At 49.1% G+C, this 26420-nt stretch overlaps 1 protein-coding gene across 1 annotated transcript in view; it reads left to right on the forward strand.

Moving 5' to 3' along the window:
* The window catches only part of LOC137528719 (class I histocompatibility antigen, F10 alpha chain-like), a 296676-nt gene that overhangs the window by 251221 nt on the left and 19035 nt on the right, over positions 1–26420 (forward strand). Inside the window, exon 5 of the mRNA XM_068250230.1 lies at positions 25986–26250. Coding sequence (XP_068106331.1) covers positions 25986–26250 — 265 coding nt within the window. The remainder of the gene's footprint in view (positions 1–25985; positions 26251–26420) is intronic.

Below are 26420 nucleotides of genomic sequence, written 5' to 3' on the forward strand. Positions count from 1 at the left end.
TGCTATACAGTGGTGGGTGAGCGGTGTACTACTGTTCCCAGCAGTGACACAGAGCACAATGGTATACAGTGGTGGGTGAATGGTGTACTACTGTTCCCAGCAGCGATACAGAGCACAATGCTATACAGTGGTGGGTGAGCGGTATACTACTTTTCCCAGCAGAGACACAGAGTGGCAGTAAACACAATGCTATACAGTGGAGGCTGAGCGGTGTACTACTATTCCCAGCAGCGACACAGAGCACAATGCTATACAGTGGTGGGTGAGTGGTGTACTACTGTTCCCAGCAGAGACACAGAGTGGCAGTAAACACAATGCTATACAGTGGAGGCTGAGCGGTGTACTACTATTCCCAGCAGCAACACAGAGCACAATGCTATACAGTGATGGGTGAGCGGTGTACTACTGTTCCCAGCAGAGACACAGAGTGGCAGTAAACACAATGCTATACAGTGGAGGCTAAGCGGTGTACTACTATTCCCAGCAGCGACACAGAGCACAATGCTATACAGGGTGAGCGGTGTACTACTGTTCCCAGCAGAGACACAGAGTGGCAGTAAACACAATGCTATATAGTGTGGGTGAGCGGTGTACTACTGTTCCCAGCAGCGACACAATGACTGGGGGGACCCTGGCTAGCCTGGCTGGAGAGTGAACTACCCTGCCTGCCTACCCAAAGCTAAACCCACAGACAAATGGCGGAGAAATGACGTGGATCAGGTATTTATTTACCCGAACCACGTGACCCGTTCGGCCAATCAGAGCGCGTTCGGGTCCGAACCACGTGACCCGTTCGGCCAATCACAGCGCTAGCCGAACGTTCAGCCATGCGCTCTTAGTTCGGCCATATGGCCGAACAGTTTGGCCGAACACCATTAGGTGTTCGGCCGAACTCGAAGATCACCCGAATAGGGTGATGTTCTGCAGAACTCGAACAGTGGCGAACACTGTTCGCCCAACACTAGCATCTAGAAACATTGATTTTACAAGATCTGTGCTTTATTAGTGCGGAGGGGAGGAGCATTTTCACTTTGTAACCTCTGGGTGGCGCAGAGGGATGTGGCTTACTGGCTGGGCAGACCAGATTTTATTATTGTCTTATTTTTTGTTTGTGGAGCATCAAAGTCAAACATTGTACAGTTGCAAGACAAATAGCATTTCAACAATGAGGTAGCAGCGACTCTGCATGCCTATCTGCTAGGATTCATTACAGGATTTGACAAAAAACATAACCTGATAACCATGTTACAATATTCAAAAAGAAATCAACTCACGAAGCACCACTGAGTAACGATATATGAATGTATATACATCTGCAGCATAAGCTACATCAAGGATATATATTCTGCTCAAAAATGAACACTTCTACTGACTAAGTTTACTTATCAGCAACAAACTATGCCAAACTTTACTTTACTTTACTTTACTTTATTCACACACATTATAGGTCTGGGTGACAGCTGCTATTATAGCAATAACTGACATTTATAAAATCCGTTCCAAAAAAAGACTAGAAAAGCTGAAACCTGTCACGGGAAGAGCCGGACTTTAGATGCTCTGTTCAGTTCGGCATTTCAATACAAATCTAATACTCTGATAAAAAGGCATGCTTGGAGATGTAGTCCTCCCTGTATATACACATATATACATACACACATTTTGTACAGCTGCACAGAGCAGAGGAGGCGTTTAACAAACTGACTTCTCTCCCAGCATGCACCAAGGAACGTGTGGATACTTCGGATGGATGAGGGCAGAGCAGAGCAGCAGCAGGGATTGCTGCAAGAGTGAATGACAAATTGAGCCAGCAGCATTACTCACTATGTGGCTGCAGGCTGGGGTCAGTCTCCCCTGCACACAGATCAGCAGGTGACCAGTCACTTTTTACACTTTTAACTGCAGCTCGGTTCACACAGAGTTGCAGGCCGAAGTTGGGATGGATGGATGTCTGGATCTGCGTGCACTTATAAACATTCTAATAAAACTAAATAAAAGCTGAACTTCCCCTCACGTGGAAAGAAAATCAAACAATCGCTCAGCACAGTCAGTTTTTTCTTTTTCTCTCGCTGGACATTCCCACAAACAAACATATGAACACACATTCCAGGTACATCACATTCCTCCATGTACAACCAGGAACTACATGCTTTCTTCCTCAATCCGTCAACCTACAAAGATTCAACAGACCAGACACACGCTATGTGCAACTAGAACCAAATACTTAAAGGTGAATAAACACATTATAAATTTCAAAAAAAAACAATGATTTACATTAGAAAGCAAACACATGAATCATACAGTTTATCTTCCTGATATTGTCACCATGGCTCAAAAATCACTTGATAATACATTTCCATCTTCCCATTTATATTATTGATAAATGGATAATGACAATTTTACACTAATTTACTTCTAAACTGATTAACGGTATGGCACGATATGGCTCTATAACACAACACAATTAACCTTTCCAGACCAATAACGGCGGTCTCAGTACAAAACCCAGTATGACAGATGTTTAGGAACACAAGGTATCTGACACCCATCTATGTAGCTACTTTTACATAGTGGTAATTCTGTCTCTGACCGCTCAGTCTGTCAAGGTTTTCTTGAAGTGTCATCCTATTAATTTTAAAAATAATATCTTTTCTACATGAGATACCTGATTCCTATCTAAAACCTCATAGCACCCATGGTAAAAAAATATTCAGGAAAACAAACAATAATCTACTCTTCCAACTATTTTACTACACACTACTGTCCCTGCAAATAATAAACAGCATAGATAAACTGACCAAAAATTATAAAACCTATACTTACCACACAATCTTCTTACCTTCAGATTTATATGCAGACATTATAACAAACTCATGCATAAGCATGCACTATGTCTATGACAAACGTACATATATTCATGCAGCATGCAACATATATTTAGACAAACAGTTTACAGAGCCCAGCGTTATACAAACCTAGTTCCATTCTAACCTACTAGAAAACAGTATTTCATTATGTAACAGAAAACACATGGGATCCCATAATAACACTGAAAAAACATCAAATACAGTTCTCCGCAGACTTACACTCAGTCACCTTGTGCCTCAGCACAGCTCACAGATATACTCAAACTCACAGCTACTCAAACAGATGCATTCCTCAATCATACATCCGCAAATTCTTTCCTGACAAACAACTCGGAAAACCACAACAACAAATTCGCCCTCACATAAAAACAACTCCCACTAAAATGCTCTCACATTCTCACATAAAAACATAAATAAAACTTTATTTGTATCAAACAGTTATACACTGTGCAAACTTTGTTACAGAAACGTATCTTGAAAATAGCATCAATAGTAGCGGGAACACAGAACAAACCTGACATCAGCATATTACAAACTGGATATAGAGAAAAGCTGAGATTAATATGAGCGCTCTCTACGACATTTAGAAATACATCTTGTATATACAGTATATAACCCTCAAGATGAACAAATATTAACTACCCCTGAAAATTGAATATGGGTGCGTTCCAGATTTCACCAGTCTCACGCTGTCTACTGCGCAGCTGCAAAACCCATGACATACTGAGAATGTTGTGGAACACAGACAATGTTTACACTTACCAATCCCAGGCCGAAACAGCCAGTCTGCACATCGAATAGATAGTGGTGCATTTACAAAATCTTACAAAACAAATGTTCACCGTTCTCCTCAGAATACTGCTCTATTAAACAAGAAAACGCTACATCCAATATTTTACTGAAACAATGATTAGCTTAGCTAAAATGAATGAGGGTAACACCTGACAAACACTGTCACCAATACACAAACAGCTGCACTCACTTGCAGAATTAATTTATTCACACATTCACAGAGTACTCAAAATACAGGCCTTTTCAATGATATATATCTTTACAGTACAGGAAATTAGAAACCCAGTTAGTCAAACCCTGTGAAGGTAATCAATATGAGATCAGCTAGCTACTTCTTAATATCACCTCCCAAGAAATAGCCCAAAGAACTCTGAAAAACCCTCCTCCTGAAGTAATCCCCCTGTACCACCCAGACCACTTACTCTGGCCCTGTCCAACCAATTAGACCAGCTAACTGCTAATTGCACAGGACCCCTGGATGCAGGCGTGAATTCTTCCCCGCAATCATGTTTACTAACCCAGTGGTTCCCAACCTTTTCCGGCCCGGGGAACACTGTCTGACCAAATTTTTCTCCGGGGAACGGCGCGGGGGGGGGGGGGGGGGGATGTGGCCCTTGGTTGTTTGCGCGACCTAGTGGACAGTGCCGTGCGCAGCAGGCTATGGGGGGGGGGGGGGCCTGGGGTGCGGCTGCATAGCTAGCATAGTTGCCCCAGTGTAGGGAGTTTAGTTGCCTCAGTGTAGCTAGTATAGTGCCCCAGTATAGCCAGTATAGTGCCCCAGTATAGCCAGAATAGTGCCCCAGTATAGCTAGTATAGTGCCCCAGTATAGCCAGTATAGTGCTCCAGTATAGCCCCCCAGTATAGCTAGTATAGTGCCCCAGTATAGTGCCCCAGTATAGCCAGAATAGTGCCCCAGTATAGTGCCCCAGTATAGCCAGAATAGTGCCCCAGTATAGTGCCCCAGTATAGCTAGTATAGTGCCCCAGTATAGTCAGTATAGTGCCCCAGTATAGTGCCCCAGTATAGCTAGTATAGTGCCCCAGTATAGCCAGAATAGTGCCCCAGTATAGTGCCCCAGTATAGCTAGTATAGTGCCCCAGAATAGTGCCCCAGTATAGCCAGTATAGTGCCCCAGTATAGTCAGTATAGCCAGTATAGTGCCCCAGTATAGCCCCCCAGTATAGCTAGTATAGTGCCCCAGTATAGCCAGAATAGTGCCCCAGTATAGCTAGTATAGTGCCCCAGTATAGCCAGTATAGTGCCCCAGTATAGTGCCCCAGTATAGCCAGTATAGTGCCCCAGGATAGTCAGTATAGTGCCCCAGTATAGCTAGTATAGTGCCCCAGAATAGTGCCCCAGTATAGTGCCCCAGTATAGCCAGTATAGTGCCCCAGGATAGTCAGTATAGTGCCCCAGTATAGTGCCCCAGTATAGCCAGTATAGTGCCCCAGGATAGTCAGTATAGTGCCCCAGTATAGCCAGTATAGTGCCCCAGTATAGCCAGTATAGTGCCCCAGGATAGTTCCCCCCGCCCGTCCCCGCCGCTGTTATTACCTTAACTGCCGCCCCTCCCCTCTCCGGCGCGTGTATATTTCAAGCAGCGTATCTCCGGCTGCTCTGTGTGATGCGGAAGGAGGCAGGGCAGCGGCTTCCTGTAACGGCGCTGTTACTATGGAAACCGAGCCCTGCCTCCTGCGCATCACACAGAGCAGCCGGAGATACGCTGCTAGAATAAATACATGCGCTGGAGAGGGGAGAGCGGCCGCTGCTAAGGTAATAGCAGCGGCGGCCGCGGGGACGTGCGGGAGGGGGGATAAGAGCACGGCACACCAGGCAACGTTCCGCGGCACACTGGTTGAAAAACGCTGTACTAACCCACATGTACTAGGCTAGGTTAACTTTATGAGTCAAGAATACTTCCAATATTAACCATAGGAAATATCAAGCATTCTCCTTATCGACTCAATCCACACAGGATATACTTTACAACTACCAGTTTAAAGATAAACAGCAAAGGTCCTGTGACATTAACCACCAGCCAAACAGTAGTTAACTAACTTCCTTCACACAAATCCACTGTTCACTCACCTCACTTCAATCTTTACCTCACAAACAGCAACAGTCCAACATAACATACACATATTGTATACACCACTCATACACACACCATGGATAAATCCCTTATACAGGGTAAATTCAATTCCTGGAGCTTTAACATCCCCTGTAGAAAGCAGTAACAATGTTCGGACTGAGGCTGCTACAGCATAGCACCAAGTTAACCAGGCCGAGGTAAGCATATTTTTATCTTACCTTCTTACAGTGGAATGCGCACTCCCTGTACAGCCCGGAGAGTTGAAGCTATGCTGTTCCTCCAAAGTGTCCGACCAGAGGTGCTGCTAATCGCTCCAGGCCCACCCAGGGACGCCAAATTGATATAGCGGGGAACACCGCTTTAATGGATTTATCCAGGTGATCCAAATTAATGTTAACTTGTTTCTAAGCATGCATTAGAAACCTGGAATCATAAAGACACAGACTCCATCTCTCATAGATTCATAATTAACAAGTCCTTTATTGGCACGTAATCCTTGATATATATAGATTACATGACGTACAAATAATGTTTATTAATTTTTAGGGAGGGTTTATTGGTTAATAGAGGTGTGCATAATTATTTAGAAGGTGTGTTATGGGTGTACATATTTAACATAATTAACTATGATGCAATTGACCAAACTCAATCCTGCAATGTATGCTCTGAGTGAAGCTGTCCTTGTAGCCTTCCTCTTAACAGCGTCTATGCTGCTGACCTTCACCGCTGACTTACATCACTCGAACAGAGCTGGAACATTCCAGGAACAGAGTTCAACCGATTACAGCACATTTCAACAAGTTACATGTAGCAAAGTAATATATATATGAATATTGAAGAAAATGAGCAATGACTGTTTGGGGGAGGGGGTCTAATCAATCAATCCTGGATTAAAATCAATAACCTATGAGGTAAAGAATGTTATTCAATACCTAATCAATAATATGCCTATGACAGTACCCCTTCTGGTTTTACATCAATAGAACATAAACAAACTTTCTCAAGACAATGTTCTTGGCAGGCAGGAGACCAGGCAATCAGCTGTCCAGACCCCCAATCAATGTGAGGAGAATGTTTGCGCAACCAGGGAAGACCAAGAACCACAGTAGAGGAGGACATGTTAAGAACATAAAATTGTATCTCTTCCCTATGCCGAACCCCCACATGACAAGTGAGAAGTGGTGTTTGTGAGAGAGGTTGCTTATTCTGCAGGGGGGAATCATCAATGGCAGTTACGTAGATTTGCTTTTTCATGGAAAGCACAGGGATATTCCATTTTAAAGCTAAATCTAGGTCAATAAAATTAGCTGCCGAGCCTGAATCTATAAAAGCCTGAGTAAGAAAGACTTGATTTTCTCAAGAGACGGAACAGGGTAATAACAATTTAGCATTCTGTTGAGGTAAAACAGGTTCGCCTAGGGTAGTACCTACCACTACACCTAGGCAGAGAAGTTTTCTGATTTCTTACTGCAGTTTGAAACCAGATGACCCTTCTCCCCACAGTATAGGCAAAGACTCTCTCTCCTTCTCCTGGCCTTCTCAGCTTCTGACAGTTTTGAATGACCTATTTGCATTGGTTCATCAGAACTAGTCGTGTGGCTGAGGGGGTGATGACAACCCTAGAAAGACCACGGGATCTGCCCTGCCTGTGGAACCGAATCCTACGGTCAATCTTGATGGCCAGGGTTATAGCCTCATCCAGTGTCTTGGGTTTTGGGTGGCTAATCATGACGTCAGATACTGATTCTGACAACCCCGTAAGAAAACGGTCTAATAAAGCAAAAGGTTCCCACCTGGAGGAAATTGCCCACTTCCTAAATTCTGAAGCATAATCTTCAACTGTACTATGCCCTTGGCGAAGATTTTTTAACTTCCTTTCAGCTGTGGCAGCAATATCAGGGTCGTCATTAGAGATGTGGCGAACTGTTCGCCTGGCGAACATCTCTGGGGCTTTAACTACTTCCGGGTCGCACTGACCCGGAGTAGTACGCCTGCGCTGCCCGGCGGTGTTGTTGTCCAGTGACTAGAGGGGCCTATTTAGTGTTCACCAAAATTTTAGCCTATGCATTGAACCAGCCTACATGCAGAGTCCAGTCAAAAAATTTTAAGTTAGTGTTAGGCATTAACCACTTACCCATTCTAAGGCAGTATATCTACGCGCCACAGGACTTCAGTTCCTGCACAGGGGCGTAGATATACAGTCCTCACCGCAATTGCTGCTTTGCATGCTCCCGCTCGTTCCCACGTGCACGCTCGTGTGTGTTCTCGTCACCGCCCATTAGCCTGGACATCAGAGAATGGGATTCCCATTCACTGATCTGTGTCCCTGTCGTTGATCGCCAGCATCAATGAGATGCTCCGGTCAATGTAACAAAATTATATTACACTTACATGCATTACTTCCTGTTCGACTGATATTAGTACGTGGCAGGAAGAAAATGCTTGAGGACATCTTGTGGCCAAATAGTAAAAGTACACCTACATTCATTTTATTTACTAAAAAATATCATATACCAATAAAATGAAACCTTCACCTCCCCAACTCTCCCATAGTTACCCCCCCCCCCCCCCCCAAAAAAAATGCATTTAAAAAAAATTGAAATAAAAAAAACACAATTAGTTATCTTAGGGACTGAACTTTTTTAATGTGTGCCCCGTATATTACTGTTATTTTTGAAAATATAAGCTTTTAATTAGTGATGGACACAAAACTGAAAAAAATGCACATTTATTTCCAAATAAAATATTGGCGTCATACTTTGCATTAGGGAAACATTTTAAACATTGTAATAACTGAGACAAATGGGTAAATAAAATGTGTAGGTTTTATTCACAGTAGAACATTTATTTAAAAACTATAATGGCTAAAAACTGAGAAATAAGGGCAGTACGTAGGGCAGAGACTTCATTATCACTTCAAGGGGTGGGTGGGGCGCTGTGCACCGCTATTACAAAATTACCAGCTGGTCCACAGTGCCCAAATTGCCTGCTGTGGAAAAAATCCTTATATATACTGTATATATATATATATAACTTTTAAGCATTTTACAACTGAAAAATAACTCAAAACTTGGTTAAAAAGTACTATCAACATAATTTTGAGTATTTTTCTGAGTGAGAATTTTGCTTGCTAGTGCTTTAAAAGGCATTTTATAACAAGGGCCCATATGCAATTAACTTTTTCATCTGAGTTATCTCCTTTATCTCCTAGGAGTTATCTCCTAGGAGATAACTTTCGCCTTCTCTTTAAACTAACTTTTTAGCATTTTACAATTGAAAAAGTACACAAAAGTTGGCAGAAAAGAACTATCAAATTTATTTTGAGTGTTTTCTTCCTTGCTGGTGGCTTGAAAGTTGTGAAAATATCAGCTACGAGAAAACTCTGGAGGAAAATTGAATTGCATGTGGGCCCTGATGTAGTAAGACATTTGTTACTAGAATACACTGCCACCCTGTGGTTACAGCTGGTGATGTAGCATATACACATAATAGACTGTTGTTGCTAAATGCATATTCCAACAGAATGTTACATTGAAGTCATGGATCTTTAGCTAGTCATAGTGTATAGTGGTATTTATTGTTTATATACAAAGGGTTATATGCAATTCACCTTTTCTCCTAGTTTTTCCTAGGAGATAATTTTTCATCTTCTATTTAAAAAAAACTTTTCAACACTTGCAACTGAAAAAGTACCAAAAAGTAGGTGAAACAGTACTATCAAAACTATTTTGAGTATTTGTTTGCTTGCTGGTGGTTTAACCAGTTCACCCCCAAGGGTTTTTACCCTAACGGACCGGAGCAATTTTCACCTGTCAGTGCTCCTCCTTTTTGTTCCCTAATAACTTTATTACTACTTATCACAAGAAAATTATCTATACCTCTTTTTTTTTTTTTTGGCCACCAATTAGGCTTTCTGTGTGTAGTACATTTTGCTAAGAATTTGTTTTTATTCTAAATGCGTTTTAATAGGAATAATAGAAAAATAATGGAAGAAAAATCATTATTTCTCAGGTTTCGGCCATTATAGTTTTAAAACTAAACTTTCTCCTGTGGATAAAACAGACATATTTTATTTGCCCAGTTGTCCCGATTATTAAACCGTTTAAATTATGTCCCTATCACAATGTATGGCGACAATATAATATTTTGAAAAATATATGTGCTATTTTTCTGTTTTTTGTCCGGTCCATAATTACAAGCCCCTATGTAGTAAAATAAAAGTAATTTCCCCCCATAAAATATTGATTAAAAAAGCTGAGTCCCTAGGGCAACTATTTATGTATTTGTCTTAACTGAATTTTTTACAAGTGTTTTTTTTTGGGGGGGGGGGGGGGGGGCGTTTGGAAGTGTAATTTATTAATTTTATTAACATTGTGTATGTACTGTTGTATGTGCCTGTGTGTGTAATTTTACTCTTTGGCCACAAGATGGCGCTTTTGAACACTCTCCCGTTATAGGATATATGTTCACTTTTTTTACATTTAACTACACTGTGACTGTTTCCTGTTTTATGAATGTATTAGGCTTTGCGATTGGGTAGAGGAGCGCTCGGTCCTCTTCCCCAATCAATGAACAGGGAGGAACACGGAATCCCGACGGAAACGGTGGCAGGAGCGGAGCGCACACGTGGGAACGAGCAGCATATTAAAACGTCATGTTGCCTTTATGAGGCTCAAACATGACGTTTTAATATGATGCAATGTCATTAGGTGGTTAAAAGACATATACGGTGGCAGGTGATGCATGCTTGATTTGCATGTTTAAGAGTGGCTACGTTGTCTAGGTTTGTAACCTTTTGTTACCTATGTGAGTTTTATTACGACCTATTTTGTTGTTATTTTGGTATGTCTAACATAAACCTTTTTTTAAATAATACAAATATGAAGATTATCTCCTAATATGGGCCTAGGCAGAGCTGGATTTGTATTTTTTACCGCCCAAGGCCCACTTTCACCAGCTGCCCCAGACTGAAAGCATCCTAACACCCTCCCCCCCCCCAACACGGCAGGGATCAGATTGTAGGCTTCTCTAAAGGACACTTAGTGACATGATGGCAGGGATTGGATTGTATGGTCCTTGGCGAGCGGCACATTCGGTGAGTGACAGGCGTCTCAGAGATCACTGTAAGTACCCGCTTGCTGTTCCCCCAGATCTGGCTGTTTGTAGCCGCCCACCGCTATGTGCCAACTCTGTGTAGCAGGGTGAATGTTCGGCAGGCTAATTGCTACTAACACCCTGCTGCCCAAAGCTCGCCCCTTGTTTTCCTGGTGCCCTAGGTCATGGTCGTTGTGTCCTTGCCTAAAATCCAGCCATGGGCCCAAGTGTTTGTTAAAGGAAGCTATTATTTATTGGATTTATATAGCAAAAACATATTATGCAATTCTGTACAATAAATAAGGTTACAATGACAATAGGGGTGACAGGCAACCCAATATACTGTATTTTTCAGACCATAAGACGCAACTTTTATACCCCAAAAGTGGGGAGAAAAAATCAGTGTGTCTTATGGTCCAAATGTTACAAATTTGAATCACCACCAGATCACCGCGGTGACACCGACCAGATCCCCTGCTAAGCCTCCTTCTCACCTGATCAAGTGTCCTCACAGCATGACTTTGGCACTCGGGTCACACACTGCACTTCTCTCTCAGTGCTGTGAGGATGAGGAAAGCCACAATGGGGAGGACTTGGCTTTCCTAAGGAGTGAGCCTAGCTGGGTGGAGGACAGGGAAAGTCTGCCAAGGATCCGGCATGGTCAGAAGATGAGCCAGATGAGCCAGAAGATCCAGCCTTCTCACAGCAAGATCCAGCAGCAGTGCATGTGCAAGGAGGTCCACCAGAAGTTGCACTTCTCTCCCAGCACTGCACAGATGAGGACAGCCACAGCATGGGGAGGACTCCGAGTTCCTGTTCCTTGGGAGTGAGCCTAGCTGGGTGGAGGACAGAGAAAGTCTGCATGGTCAGAAGATGAGCTGAAAGAACCAGCCTCCCCACAGCAAAACCTGGCGGCGGTGCATGTGCGAGGAGGTCCACCAGTTGCACTTCTCTCCCAGCACTGCACAGATGAGGACAGCCAAAGCATGGGGAGGACTGGGGAAAGTGGTACATGGCCAGAAGATAATGGTAAGTCCCAGCGCTGCCGTGACTCATGCTATTGCAAGCCACACTTCCAGGTGGTGCTTGTCCTTTGTCAGGGAGGACTAATGTGAGGGTGAGTAGGGGGATTTGCCGTGCGTTTCCCACTTGCTTGCCAGCACCCTGACTTTGTCAGCTCACTTCCTACTGGCACTTCCCCACTTCGGATGTCCTTCCAATTCTGCTTTCTCACTCTGCAGACCACCAAGCTCACATACTATGAAGAAAGCGTTTGGAGTTTTGGTATGTGTGCCACACGGTGAGAGAAAAAGGTAAAGTACTCTGACACAGCTGTTAGAACCTCAGAGCCAAGTCGGAGCATTGAGAGACTGTTATATGGAGAATTCACCAGTAGTTAATATAGCTCGTAGTGTAGCTGGTTAGTTAGTGTGGATGGGGGGCACTAGGGGTCAGTGTAGCTGTAGCAGTGTAGCTTAGATACAGATGGCTTGGGGGGGTCCACAAGACGCCTCTGCACCATGGACGGACAAGCACCAAGTTTAGTATATTTTCCCTGTTTTTTGCGCTCTAAACAAACCTAGGTGTGTCTTATGATCCAGAACATCTTATGGTCAAAAAATGCAGTTGGTAATAGTCTGTAAGACAATAATACAAAATTATACTACAGTATAACATATAACACAGTACAGTACTCCAAGTCATGCAAGTTCATGTTATACTGTGAGCAGGATGCACAATCAGTTAGGATAGAAAAGGAGGGAGGGTCCTGCCAAAGGCTTACAATCTAAAGGGGGCGGTGACCTACTGTATTGTGAATAAGCTTGTTTGTTTTTTTTACTTGTGGTGGAATAACTAAGAGCCATTAGCCATGAGGCTGATTAATTTCTGTTTCTCCTTGTCACGGACGGTTGCGGGGCCGCAGGCGCGTCCTGGAACGGCCCGTGAAGAAAAAGCGATCGCACTCGATTCCCTGCATCGATTGCGCTTCAAATCGATACAATCTGGGTTGAGTGTGTAGGGGCAGCTGAAGTCCTTTTCTTAGCAGAGAGAGAGCACCATCCTAAAGGCTGGATGGCTCTTTTGATATGCTAATGAGCCTGAGCCTAATCTGCCCCGGAGAGTCCCTGGCTTCAAGCTGTGCTGATGGCCCATCCATCAGGTATAAGGTGACAAGCACCATGGCAGAAGCAATCTAGTTGGGGGAAAGCCAGACCCACTGGCTCCCTCCCAGCAGGGGAGGTGACACCTAGCTGGCTGCCCCCAAACTTCAAAGAGCCTTTGCCTGGGAATAACCTGAGTCTCATAGAATATCCATAACTTCCCAGATCTGTCATATTTCTGGGGTTCCTGAGATGGCAGCTTCGCCAAACGTGGGGGAAGTGTAGCCTGAGCCCCGGTGCTGGTTCTGAGGAAGTTTCAGAACATTCTGAGGTAAGGAATGCCAGTTAGGCAGTTCGGAAGTGCCCTGCTGATACCACAGGGGTCCCACCCCTCATGTTTGGTATCAGGCTGCTGGGTACATCGAGGCAGACCTGAAAATATTAATAAATCTGCCCTGACCTGTACGGTTCTGTGAGATAGAGCCCATATATGGTTAAGGCATGATTTCTGGCCCCCAGGACAAGGGGAGGACTCATCTCATGTTCTAAGGGGGGGTGTGGGCCCGCCCTCACTCCCTCCTACTGAATCAGGGGCATAAGAATGGCAGAGGAGCCAAACTCAGTGTCCTCCACACTGAAAGATCTTGAACTCATCAGGTGCCAGCTTGAGGATATGCTGGCATCCACCTGGTCTGAACTCTGAACTTTGATTGAAACCCAGAACTCTGTTTTCCCACAAAAAGGACATCTTTCCAGGAACTAAGTATTTTTCTCCCTTCTTTTATTTTTTATACTGGCTATTACTGTCTTAATAATTGTGATTTTAATAATTGTCTGTATATATTAATTATTTATATTGCGTGAATAAACGACTTTCTCCAAGTCATTCACTGTCCGCTACCCTGCTTATCAGCACACACAGAACTGATCCCGGGTCTCTGAAGATACGCTACTGTTTGTTTGTTGTTGGCTAGACAGAATAACGTGTGTTTAACCGTTTTATTCGCAGGATTAGTCAGTCAGTTAGTGGGCTCCACGGTCCCATGATAACCGCGGTGGTGGCAGTTTACTCTGAACCAGTGGGTGAAGTTGTAATCACCCGTGTCTCACAGGCTCCCTTCTGAGTTGTCTGCGGCCAATTCTTAACGGTTCCTGCGCATTGACTGCGACCAGAGTTCGCATGATCTGTGCGTTGGCACCGTTTAGAAGGCTAAGTGCGGTCAGCCACTAGGGCTCCTGTGACAGTGTTAGGCAGCGGTTGGGACCTGTGTTGTGCTGAAAGTATCTAAGATAGCGCTAGCGCTATCAAGAAACGAACTAATTCGTTGGTGTAGCTGGAAGGCAATATATTTTTTATATATACAGAGAGACTGTGTAGCCAGTACCCCTCCCCAAAAGTTTTATTTTATTTGGCATGGAAATGTCCGGGAACTACCAGAACATGTGCCTAGCAGACCTGGAAAATCTTTGCGAAGAGAGGGGCATTGGCATCCTCCGCAAAAACAAACGGGACCTGATAGCAGACTTGTCCAGATGGGATGCCCAGCAACTGCGGGAGCCGGGAGTGTCCGCTGAAGTGGATACCAGCCCATCTGACAGTCTAGGGGAACCAGAGACTGAAGATCCTAGGCATACAGAGGTTGAGCATCCTGCGGGCCCTGTTGCAACAGTTACACCAGAGACTGTCAGTATGGACCCCAATCCCAGAGTTTCTGACAGTACTCGCCCGGAACTGGCCAGTACTGGACTGTCCATGGGTGCTGACCCGGTAATGCAGCAGGCATTACAAAAGCTGATGGAGACTGACCTGGACAAGTACCTGCAGTACATGGCGGAGCAAAAGCGAGAGGAACGGGAGCGCCAATCTGCAGAACGCAAAGCTGCTGCTGCTGAACGCCACGCGGAGAGGGATGCCGCTGAGCGAGAACGGGAGCGCCAACGACAGCTTGAGCTAAACATGGCAAAAGTGCAACAGGTCAGCCGGAGTTCACCGCCCAGCCTCCCTGCTGAAGGAGCTGCACCACCCGTAAGTGCAAAATTTAAATTTGCTAATATTGAAAAAGACACAGACATTGACTTGTTTTTGCGGTCTTTTGAAAAAGCATGCCGTCAGTATCGTCTGTCCCAAGACCAGTGGGCCAGACATCTGACACCTTTGCTGCGCTACAAAGCGCTTGATGCCTTCGCAGAATTGCCTGCGGAGAAGGATAATGATTATGCTGCTATAAAAGAAGCTATCATTACTAAGTACCAGCTGACGCCAGAAGCCTATCGGAAAAAGTTCAGGGCCTGGCAGAAAAAGTCTTCTGATTCGTACTGAGATGTGGTCAGCAGCTTGCTCACCACACTACGCCAGTGGACTCTAGGCCTCACCAAAGGGTCTTATGGCGTCCTGGAGGACTTGATAGTCCTCGAACAATTTCTAAACATTTGCCCTGCTGATGTACGACAGTTTGTGTTAGAACGCAGGCCGGCTTCAGCCACTGTCGCTGCAGACCTTGCTGAGACTTTTGCAACTACCCGGGTGGCTGATACCCGCAGAACTGTCCCATCCAGCTGGAGAGGAGGTCAGCCCAATACCTCGGCAGACCCTCCTGCCCCTGTGAGCCGTCCGCCACAGAGGCCACCCAGCGCAGCTGCTGCACCCAGGCCTGCAGCGCCTGGAGAGGTCACCTGTCACTACTGCCGCCAGCCCGGACACATGAAATTCGACTGTCCGGAGCGGAGACAGACACCACCAGCACCTGGATCATCTGCATCACCTGCACCTCACCCACAGCAGAGGCAACCCGCCAGCGAACCACAGCCTGGATCATCAGATTTTGTCCTGTTTGCCCGCGGAAAGGAAATCCGCGACCGAACCGACCAGCAGCAACTTGTTAGAGTGAACGGCAAAGTTGTCACCGGATTTCGAGACACCGGAGCTAACATCACGTTAGTTCACTCACACCTTGTGCCAAAGGAGAGCATCAGCTCCAGCCGATCCCTTGCCCTTACTGGAGTAGAGGGCACCCTTTTTCACATAGCCCACGCGACAGTGAAGCTGGATTGGGGATTAGGGATCCACGAAAGGGTTGTTGGGGTTATGAAGGATCTCCCAGTCCCTGTGTTGCTGGGGACTGATTTGGGCAAGCTTGTGTCCTACTATGAACCTGCCACGACCGCCTTGTCGCTCACGGAAGGAGACGGACTCTCCACCCACCACCAGGTACTTTATACACTTGGGGGAGCACCAGGGGGAGGTGGGTTGAATGTGCCCAGTTCAAGGGTACCAGGTTCAATAGTGCCTGCTGCAAAGGCACCTGAGTTTGAGGTACAGACTGTCTGTTGTGAGGATGCTGTAACTGTACCTGAGTTTACTGTACAACCTGTCTGTAATGAAAAAATGTCTATACCTGTCAATGTCATTACTGCATGCAATGATGATTTGAGCAATGTCCGTCTGTGCCATTCTGACAGTGTACCTGTGCTAGCAGTACCGCGCAGCTGCACTGCTCAGAACCCGAGCTCAGAACAGGTGAAGGGGGTTCCGGCCTCCTCCCCCTCCTCTGACCGCAGGGATGAGACCTTTCAGCCGCTGGCCTCGTGTGACATGAGCCAGTTGGCTGAAACTGACAGCGCCGTATTCTCAGCCGCACTACAACGTGACCCAAGCCTGGAGGTGCTCAGGCAGCAAGCCGCTGAGCCCCTCGCAGACGGGGCCGCTTTCAAGGTGTACTGGGAAGGTGGGAGACTGTACAGTGAGTCTGTACAGCCCCCTACAGGTAGATCCCACGCGAATACCAAATGGCTTGTGGTCCCGAGTGCGTTCAGGGGACATGTGCTGAAATCCGCACATGGTAATCCTCTGACAGGGCACTCGGGTGTCCGCAAGACACTTGCCGGTATTCGGAACCAGTTTTATTGGCCCCGGATGAACAGGGATGTAGCAAACTACTGCAGGGCATGTGCCGTCTGTCAGGAGCTGGGAAGGTCCAGGGATCCCCGTGGGGTTCCCTTAGGTCCACAGCCACTTAGCAGGGGAACCCTGCGTGGGCTGGCTGTTGACCTAACCAACCCACTGCCCGTTGTCAGCAGTCCCGGCAGACACCACGTCCGACTGCAGTGGCGCAAACGCCCTGTCCAGAACGGTCCATGTCGGGTCAACCCTGAGGGTAGCAGACCGCGACCGGTCCGGGGGAACCGAGCCACAGGCTCCAATAGGTTTTCCCGCCGTACCGGCAACTCGAGGCCCGTCAGCCAGGTTAGCGGCGCCGCCACACATCTTGCGGATGCGTGGCTAAGCCGCCGACAAGGGGGAGGGCTGTCACGGACGGTTGCGGGGCCGCAGGCACGTCCTGGAACCGCCCGTGAAGAAAAAGCGATCGCACTCGATTCCCTGCATCGATTGCGCTTCAAATCGATACAATCTGGGTTGAGTGTGTAGGGGCAGCTGAAGTCCTTTTCTTAGCAGAGAGAGAGCACCATCCTAAAGGCTGGATGGCTCTTTTGATATGCTAATGAGCCTGAGCCTAATCTGCCCCGGAGAGTCCCTGGCTTCAAGCTGTGCTGATGGCCCATCCATCAGGTATAAGGTGACAAGCACCATGGCAGAAGCAATCTAGTTGGGGGAAAGCCAGACCCACTGGCTCCCTCCCAGCAGGGGAGGTGACACCTAGCTGGCTGCCCCCAAACTTCAAAGAGCCTTTGCCTGGGAATAACCTGAGTCTCATAGAATATCCATAACTTCCCAGATCTGTCATATTTCTGGGGTTCCTGAGATGGCAGCTTCGCCAAACGTGGGGGAAGTGTAGCCTGAGCCCCGGTGCTGGTTCTGAGGAAGTTTCAGAACATTCTGAGGTAAGGAATGCCAGTTAGGCAGTTCGGAAGTGCCCTGCTGATACCACAAGGGTCCCACCCCTCATGTTTGGTATCAGGCTGCTGGGTACATCGAGGCAGACCTGAAAATATTAATAAATCTGCCCTGACCTGTACGGTTCTGTGAGATAGAGCCCATATATGGTTAAGGCATGATTTCTGGCCCCCAGGACAAGGGGAGGACTCATCTCATGTTCTAAGGGGGGGTGTGGGCCCGCCCTCACTCCCTCCTACTGAATCAGGGGCATAAGAATGGCAGAAGAGCCAAACTCAGTGTCCTCCACACTGAAAGATCTTGAACTCATCAGGTGCCAGCTTGAGGATATGCTGGCATCCACCTGGTCTGAACTCTGAACTTTGATTGAAACCCAGAACTCTGTTTTCCCACAAAAAGGACATCTTTCCAGGAACTAAGTATTTTTCTCCCTTCTTTTATTTTTTATACTGGCTATTACTGTCTTAATAATTGTGATTTTAATAATTGTCTGTATATATTAATTATTTATATTGCGTGAATAAACGACTTTCTCCAAGTCATTCACTGTCCGCTACCCTGCTTATCAGCACACACAGAACTGATCCCGGGTCTCTGAAGATACGCTACTGTTTGTTTGTTGTTGGCTAGACAGAATAACGTGTGTTTAACCGTTTTATTCGCAGGATTAGTCAGTCAGTTAGTGGGCTCCACGGTCCCATGATAACCGCGGTGGTGGCAGTTTACTCTGAACCAGTGGGTGAAGTTGTAATCACCCGTGTCTCACAGGCTCCCTTCTGAGTTGTCTGCGGCCAATTCTTAACGGTTCCTGCGCATTGACTGCGACCAGAGTTCGCACGATCTGTGCGTTGGCACCGTTTAGAAGGCTAAGTGCGGTCAGCCACTAGGGCTCCTGTGACACTCCTGCATTCTACATTGCTGCACACTAAGAAGATAGATTATAATAGCCTTTTTATCACATCCTTTCATCCTCCCTTCCTAGCACTATACACAGAGGAGAAAATGAAACATGTCATCAACCCAAGTAATCCCTATGAACAAAGAAATTAAAACAATCAGTCCACAAATTATGTGTACGTAGTAACGTGGAATGACATAGGAAATAAGTACTGAACACAAGAAAAATGGAAGGAGCAAACAGTCACAGAAAGCTAATATACCGCGTGAAATCTTCAGTATTTAGAAAGCAATCCAACCCCTTATCATTGCAAATTATCATGAGCTGGTGTAGTCCATACTGATTGCCTATAAAAAGATTTCTCCTTACCAAGATATTACAGGAGACGTATCTCCTGCGTAAAAGTAAAATGTTTTTCAGAAAAGTAATAAAGCCCCTGTTGTAACAGTGCCCCCTTCTGTGTCCCCAGCAGACCCTCACTGTGTTCTGTCTTGTCAGTGCAGAGCACACACATCACCCCCTTCTGTGCCCCCAGCAGACCCTTACTGTGTTCTCTCTCCTATCAGTGCAGAGCACACACAGCGTCCCCTTCTGTTCCCCAGCAGCCCCTCACTGTGTTCTCTCTCCTGTCAGTGCAGAGCACACACATCACCCCCTTCTGTGCCCCCAGCAGCCCCTCACTGTGTTCTCTCTCCTGTCACTGCAGAGCACACACAGCACCCCCTTCTGTACCTCCAGCAGACCCTCACTGTGTTCTCTCTCCTGTCAGTGCAGAGCACACACATCACCCCCTTCTGTGCCCCCAGCAGATCCTTACTGTGTTCTCTCTCCTGTCAGTGTAGAGCACACACAGCGCTCCCTTCTGTTCCCCCAGCAGCCCCTCACTGTGTTCTCTCTCCTGTCAGTGCAGAGCACAAACAGCGCCCCCTTCTGTGTTCCTAGCAGATCCTCACTGTGTTCTCTCTCCTTTCAGTGCAGAGCACACACAGCTCCCCCTTCTGTTCCCCCAGCAGCCCCTCACTGTGTTCTCTCTCCTGTCAGTGCAGAGAACACACAGCGCCCCCTTCTGTGCCCCCAGCAGCCCCTCACTGTGTTCTCTCTCCTGTCACTGCAGAGCACACACAGCACCCCCTTCTGTACCTCCAGCAGACCCTCACTGTGTTCTCTCTCCTGTCAGTGCAGAGCACACACATCACCCCCTTCTGTGCCCCCAGCAGATCCTTACTGTGTTCTCTCTCCTGTCAGTGTAGAGCACACACAGCGCTCCCTTCTGTTCCCCCAGCAGCCCCTCACTGTGTTCTCTCTCCTGTCAGTGCAGAGCACAAACAGCGCCCCCTTCTGTGTTCCTAGCAGATCCTCACTGTGTTCTCTCTCCTTTCAGTGCAGAGCACACACAGCTCCCCCTTCTGTTCCCCCAGCAGCCCCTCACTGTGTTCTCTCTCCTGTCAGTGCAGAGAACACACAGCGCTCCCTTCTGTGCCCCCAGCAGCCCCTCAGTGTGCTATCTCTCCTTTCAGTGCAGAGCACACACAGCTCCCCCTTCTGATCCCCCAGCAGATCCTCACTGTGTTCTCTCTCCTGTCAGTGCAGAGAACACACAGCGCCCCCTTCTGTGCCCCCAGCAGCCCCTCACTGTGTTTTCTCTCCTGTCAGTGCAGAGCACACACAGCACCCCCTTCTGTGCCCCCTGCAGTCCCTCACTGTGTTCTCTCTCCTGTCAGTGCAGAGCACACACAGCGCCCCCTTCTGTGCCCCCAGCAGCCCCTCACTGTGTTCTCTCTCCTGTCAGTGCAGAGCACACACAGCACCCCCTTCTGTTCTCCCAGCAGCCCCTCACTGTGTTCTCTCTCCTGTCAGTGCAGAGCACACACAGCGCAGCCTTCTGTTCCCACAGCAGCCCCTCACTGTGTTCTCTCTCCTGTCAGTGCAGAGAATACACAGCGCCCCCTTCTGTTCCCCCAGCAGATCCTCACTGTGTTCTCTCTCCTGTCAGTGCAGAGCACACACAGCGCCCCCTTCTGTGCTCCCAGCAGATCCTCACTGTGTTCTCTCTCCTTTCAGTGCAGAGCATACACAGCTCCCCCTTCTGATCCCCCAGCAGATCCTCACTGTGTTCTCTCTCCTGTCAGTGCAGAGCACACACAGTGCCCCCTTCTGTGTCCCCAGCAGATCCTCACTGTGTTCTCTCTCCTGTCAGTGCAGAGCACACACAGCACCCCCTTCTGTTCTCCCAGCAGCCCCTCACTGTGTTCTCTCTCCTGTCAGTGCAGAGCACACACAGCGCAGCCTTCTGTTCCCACAGCAGCCCCTCACTGTGTTCTCTCTCCTGTCAGTGCAGAGAATACACAGCGCCCCCTTCTGTTCCCCCAGCAGATCCTCACTGTGTTCTCTCTCCTGTCAGTGCAGAGCACACACAGCGCCCCCTTCTGTGCTCCCAGCAGATCCTCACTGTGTTCTCTCTCCTTTCAGTGCAGAGCATACACAGCTCCCCCTTCTGATCCCCCAGCAGATCCTCACTGTGTTCTCTCTCCTGTCAGTGCAGAGCACACACAGTGCCCCTTCTGTGTCCCCAGCAGACCTTCACTGTGTTCTCTCTCCTGTCAGTGCAGAGCACACACAGCGCCCCCGTCTGTTACCCCAGCACACCATCACTGTGTTCTCTCTCCTGTCAGTGCAGAGCACACACAGTGCTTCTTTTCCTCCTGCAGCTCCTCACTGTGTTGTCTCTCCTGTCAGTGCAGAGCACACACAGTGCCCCCTTCTGTTCCCCCAACAGCCCCTCACTGTGTTCTCTCTCCTGTCAGTGCAGAGCACACACAGCACCCCCTTCTGAACTTCCAGCATACCCTCACTGTGTTCTCTCTCCTGTCAGTGCAGAGCACACACAGTGCCCACTTTTGTACCCCAGCAGCCCCTCACTGTGTTCTCTCTCCTGTCAGTGCAGAGCACACACAGCACTCCCTTCTGTGCCCCCAGCAGCCCCTCACTGTGCTATCTCTCCTTTCAGTGCAGAGCACACACAGCTCCCCCTTCTGATCCCCCAGCAGATCCTCACTGTGTTCTCTCTCCTGTCAGTGCAGAGCACACACAGTGTCCCCTTCTGTGTCCCCAGCAGACCCTCACTGTGTTCTCTCTCCTGTCAGTGCAGAGCACACACAGCTCCCCCTTCTGATCCCCCAGCAGATCCTCACTGTGTTCTCTCTCCTGTCAGTGCAGAGCACACACAGTGTCCCCTTCTGTGTCCCCAGCAGACCCTCACTGTGTTCTCTCTCCTGTCAGTGCAGAGCACACACAGCGCCCCCTTCTGTGCCCCCAGCAGCCCCTCACTGTGTTCTCTCTCCTGTCAGTGCAGAGCACACACAGCACCCCCTTCTGTGCCCCCTGCAGTCCCTCACTGTGTTCTCTCTCCTGTCAGTGCAGAGCACACACAGTGCCCCCTTCTGTGTCCCCAGCAGATCCTCACTGTGTTCTCTCTCCTGTCAGTGCAGAGCACACACAGCACCCCCTTCTGTTCTCCCAGCAGCCCCTCACTGTGTTCTCTCTCCTGTCAGTGCAGAGCACACACAGCGCCCCCTTCTGTTCCCACAGCAGCCCCTCACTGTGTTCTCTCTCCTGTCAGTGCAGAGAATACACAGCGCCCCCTTCTGTTCCCCCAGCAGATCCTCACTGTGTTCTCTCTCCTGTCAGTGCAGAGCACACACAGCGCCCCCTTCTGTGCTCCCAGCAGATCCTTACTGTGTTCTCTCTCCTTTCAGTGCAGAGCATACACAGCTCCCCCTTCTGATCCCCCAGCAGATCCTCACTGTGTTCTCTCTCCTGTCAGTGCAGAGCACACACAGTGCCCCTTCTGTGTCCCCAGCAGACCCTCACTGTGTTCTCTCTCCTGTCAGTGCAGAGCACACACAGCGCCCCCGTCTGTTACCCCAGCACACCATCACTGTGTTCTCTCTCCTGTCAGTGCAGAGCACACACAGTGCTTCTTTTCCTCCTGCAGCTCCTCACTGTGTTGTCTCTCCTGTCAGTGCAGAGCACACACAGTGCCCCCTTCTGTTCCCCCAAAAGCCCCTCACTGTGTTCTCTCTCCTGTCAGTGCAGAGCACACACAGCACCCCCTTCTGAACTTCCAGCATACCCTCACTGTGTTCTCTCTCCTGTCAGTGCAGAGCACACACAGTGCCCACTTTTGTACCCCAGCAGACACTCACTGTGTTCTCTCTCCTGTCAGTGCAGAGCACACACAGCGCCCCCTTCTGTTCCCCAAGCAGACCCTCACTGTGTTCTTTCTCCTGTCAGTGCAGAGCACACACAGAGCCCCCTTCTGTACCCCCAGCAGATCCTCACTGTGTTCTCTCCCCTGTTAGTGCAGAGCACACACAGCGCCCCCTTCTGTGTCCCCAGCAGACCCTCACTGTGTTCTCTCTCCTGTCAGTGCAGAGCACACACAGTGTCCCCTTCTGTGTCCCCAGCAGACCCTCACTGTGTTTTCTCTCCTGTCAGTGCAGAGCACACACAGTGCCCCCTTCTGTGCCCCCAGCAGCCCCTCACTGTGTTCTCTCTCCTGTCAGTGCAGAGCACACACAGCACCCCCTTCTGTGCCCCCTGCAGTCCCTCACTGTGTTCTCTCTCCTGTCAGTGCAGAGCACACACAGTGCCCCCTTCTGTTTCCCCAGCAGATCCTCACTGTGTTCTCTCTCCTGTCAGTGCAGAGCACACACAGCGCCCCCTTCTGTTCCCACAGCAGCCCCTCACTGTGTTCTCTCTCCTGTCAGTGCAGAGAATACACAGTGCCCCCTTCTGTTCCCCCAGCAGATCCTCACATTGTTCTCTCTCCTGTCAGTGCAGAGCACACACAGCGCCCCCTTCTGTGCTCCCAGCAGATCCTCACTGTGTTCTCTCTCCTTTCAGCGCAGAGCATACACAGCTCCCCCTTCTGATCCCCCAGCAGATCCTCACTGTGTTCTCTCTCCTGTCAGTGCAGAGCACACACAGTGCCCCTTCTGTGTCCCCAGCAGACCCTCACTGTGTTCTCTCTCCTGTCAGTGCAGAGCACACACAGCGCCTCCTTCTGTGCCCCCAGCACACCATCACTGTGTTCTCTCTCCTGTCAGTGCAGAGCACACACAGTGCTTCTTTTCCTCCTGCAGCTCCTCACTGTGTTGTCTCTCCTGTCAGTGCGGAGCACACACAGTGCCCCCTTCTGTTCCCTCAACAGCCCCTCACTGTGTTCTCTCTCCTGTCAGTGCAGAGCACACACAGCACCCCCTTCTGGACTTCCAGCATACCCTCACTGTGTTCTCTCTCCTGTCAGTGCAGAGCACACACAGTGCCCACTTTTGTACCGCAGCAGACACTCGCTGTGTTCTCTCTCCTGTCAGTGCAGAGCACACACAGCGCCCCCTTCTGTTCCCCAAGCAGACCCTCACTGTGTTCTTTCTCCTGTCAGTGCAGAGCACACACAGAGCCCCCTTCTGTACCCCCAGCAGACCCTCACTGTGTTCTCTCCCCTGTCAGTGCAGAGCACACACAGCGCCCCCTTCTGTGTCCCCAGCAGACCCTCACTGTGTTCTCTCTCCTGTCAGTGGAGAGCACACACAGCGCCCCCTTTTGTTACCCCAGAAGATCCTCACTGTGTTCTCTCTCTCCTGTCAGTGCAGAGAACACACAGCGCCCCCTTCTGTACCCCCAGCATATCCTCATTGTGTTCTCTCTCCTGTCAGTGCGGAGCACACACAGTGCCCCCTTCAGTGCCACCATCAGACCCTCACTGTGTTCTCTCTCCTGTCAGTGCAGAGCACAAACAGCGCCCCCTTCTTTGCCCCCAGCAGACCCTCACTGTGTTCTCTCTCCTGTCAGTGCGGAGCACACACAGTGCCCCCTTCAGTGCACCCAGCAGCCCCTCACTGTGTTCTCTCTCCTGTCAGTGCCGAGCACACACAGCGCCCCCTTTTGTTCCCCCAGCAGATCCTCACTGTGTTCTCTCTCCTGTCAGTGCAGAGCTCACACAGCGCCCCCTTCTGTGCCCCCAGCAGACTCTCACTGTGTTCTCTTTCCTGTCAGTGCAGAGCACACACAGCGCCCCCTTCTGTTACCCCAGCAGACCCTCACTGTGTTCTCTCTCCTGTCAGTGCAGAGCGCACACAGCACCCCCTTCTGTTCCCCCAGCAGCCCCTCACTGTGTTCGCTCTCCTGTCAGTGCAGCACACACAGCGCCCCCTTCTGTACCCCCAGCAGACCCTCACTGTGTTCTTTCTCCTGTCAGTGCCGAGCACACACAGCCCCCCCTTCTTTGCCCCCAGCAGATCATCATTGTGTTTTCTCTCCTGTCAGTGCAGAGCACACACAGTGCCCTCTTCTGTGCCCCCAGCAGATACTCACTGTGTTCTCTCTCCTGTCAGTGCAGAGCACACACAGCGCCCCCTTCTGTTCCCTCTGTAGATCCTCACTGTGTTCTCTCTCCTGTCAGTGCAGAGCACACACAGAGCCCCCTTCTGTTCCCCCAGCAGACCCTCACTGTGTTCTCTCTCCTGTCAGTGCAGAGCACACACAGTGCCCCCTTCTGTGCCCCCAGCAGCCCCTCACTGTGTTCTCTCTCCTGTCAGTGCAGAGCACACACAGCGCCCCCTCCTGTGCCCCCAGCAGCCCCTCACTGTGTTCTCTCTCCTGTCAGTGCAGAGCACACACAGCGCCCCCTTCTGTGCCCCCATCAGACCCTCACTGTGTTCTCTCTCCTGTCAGTGCAGAGCACACACAGCGCCCCCTTCTGTGCCCCCAGCAGACCCTCACTGTGTTCTCTCTCCTGTCAGTGCAGAGCACACACAGCGCCCCCTTCTGTGCCCCCAGCAGACCCTCACTGTGTTCTCTCTCCTGTCAGTGCAGAGCACACACAGCGCCCCCTTCTGTGCCCCTAGCAGACCCTCACTGTGTTCTCTCTCCTGTCAGTGCAGAGCACACACAGCGCCCCCTTCTGTGTCCCCAGCACACCCCCACTGTGTTCTCTCTCCTGTCAGTGCAGAGCACACACAGCTCCCTCTTCTGTGCCCCCAGCAGATCCTCACTGTGTTCTCTCTCCTGTCAGTGCAGAGCACACCCAGCGCCCCCTTCTGTGCCCCCAGCAGCCCCTCACTGTGTTCTCTCTTCTGTCAGTGCAGACCACACACAGCACCCCCTTCTGTGCCCCCAGCAGATCCTCACTGTGTTCTCTCTCCTGTCAGTGCAGAGCACACACAGCACCCCCTTCTGTTCCCCCAGCAGACCCTCACTGTGTTCTCTCTCCTGTCAGTGCGGCCGGAGGTGAAGGTGTGGGGCCGTCAGCACCCAGACGGGGTGACAAGACTTCAGTGTCTGGCGTACGGGTTTCACCCCCGAGCTGTGGATGTGAAGTGGGTGAGGAATGGAGAGGACCAGATTCCTTCAGATGAAGCCAGTCCCATCCTCCCCCATCCTGACGGCACCTATCAGACCAGAGTCAGCGTGGAAGTGCCAACAAGGGAGGGCGACACTTACTCCTGCCATGTGGATCACAGCAGCCTGGAGGACACCCTCACTGTCCCATGGGGTAAGTGGCACGGTGGCAAAAAAGCTTATTGTTAAGTGTTTTATATCTATATATAAAGGTATATAAATTGCATTTGTTTAAGGGCTCATTCACATTTAGGCGATTAGTGGGTTATTCCCGCTAATCACTAAAGCGCTATCACTTTTTAAAGCTATAGTGCAATATCAGAT

Source organism: Hyperolius riggenbachi, chromosome 8, assembly GCF_040937935.1.
Source record: "Hyperolius riggenbachi isolate aHypRig1 chromosome 8, aHypRig1.pri, whole genome shotgun sequence".
Taxonomy (NCBI): Eukaryota; Metazoa; Chordata; class Amphibia; order Anura; family Hyperoliidae; genus Hyperolius; species Hyperolius riggenbachi.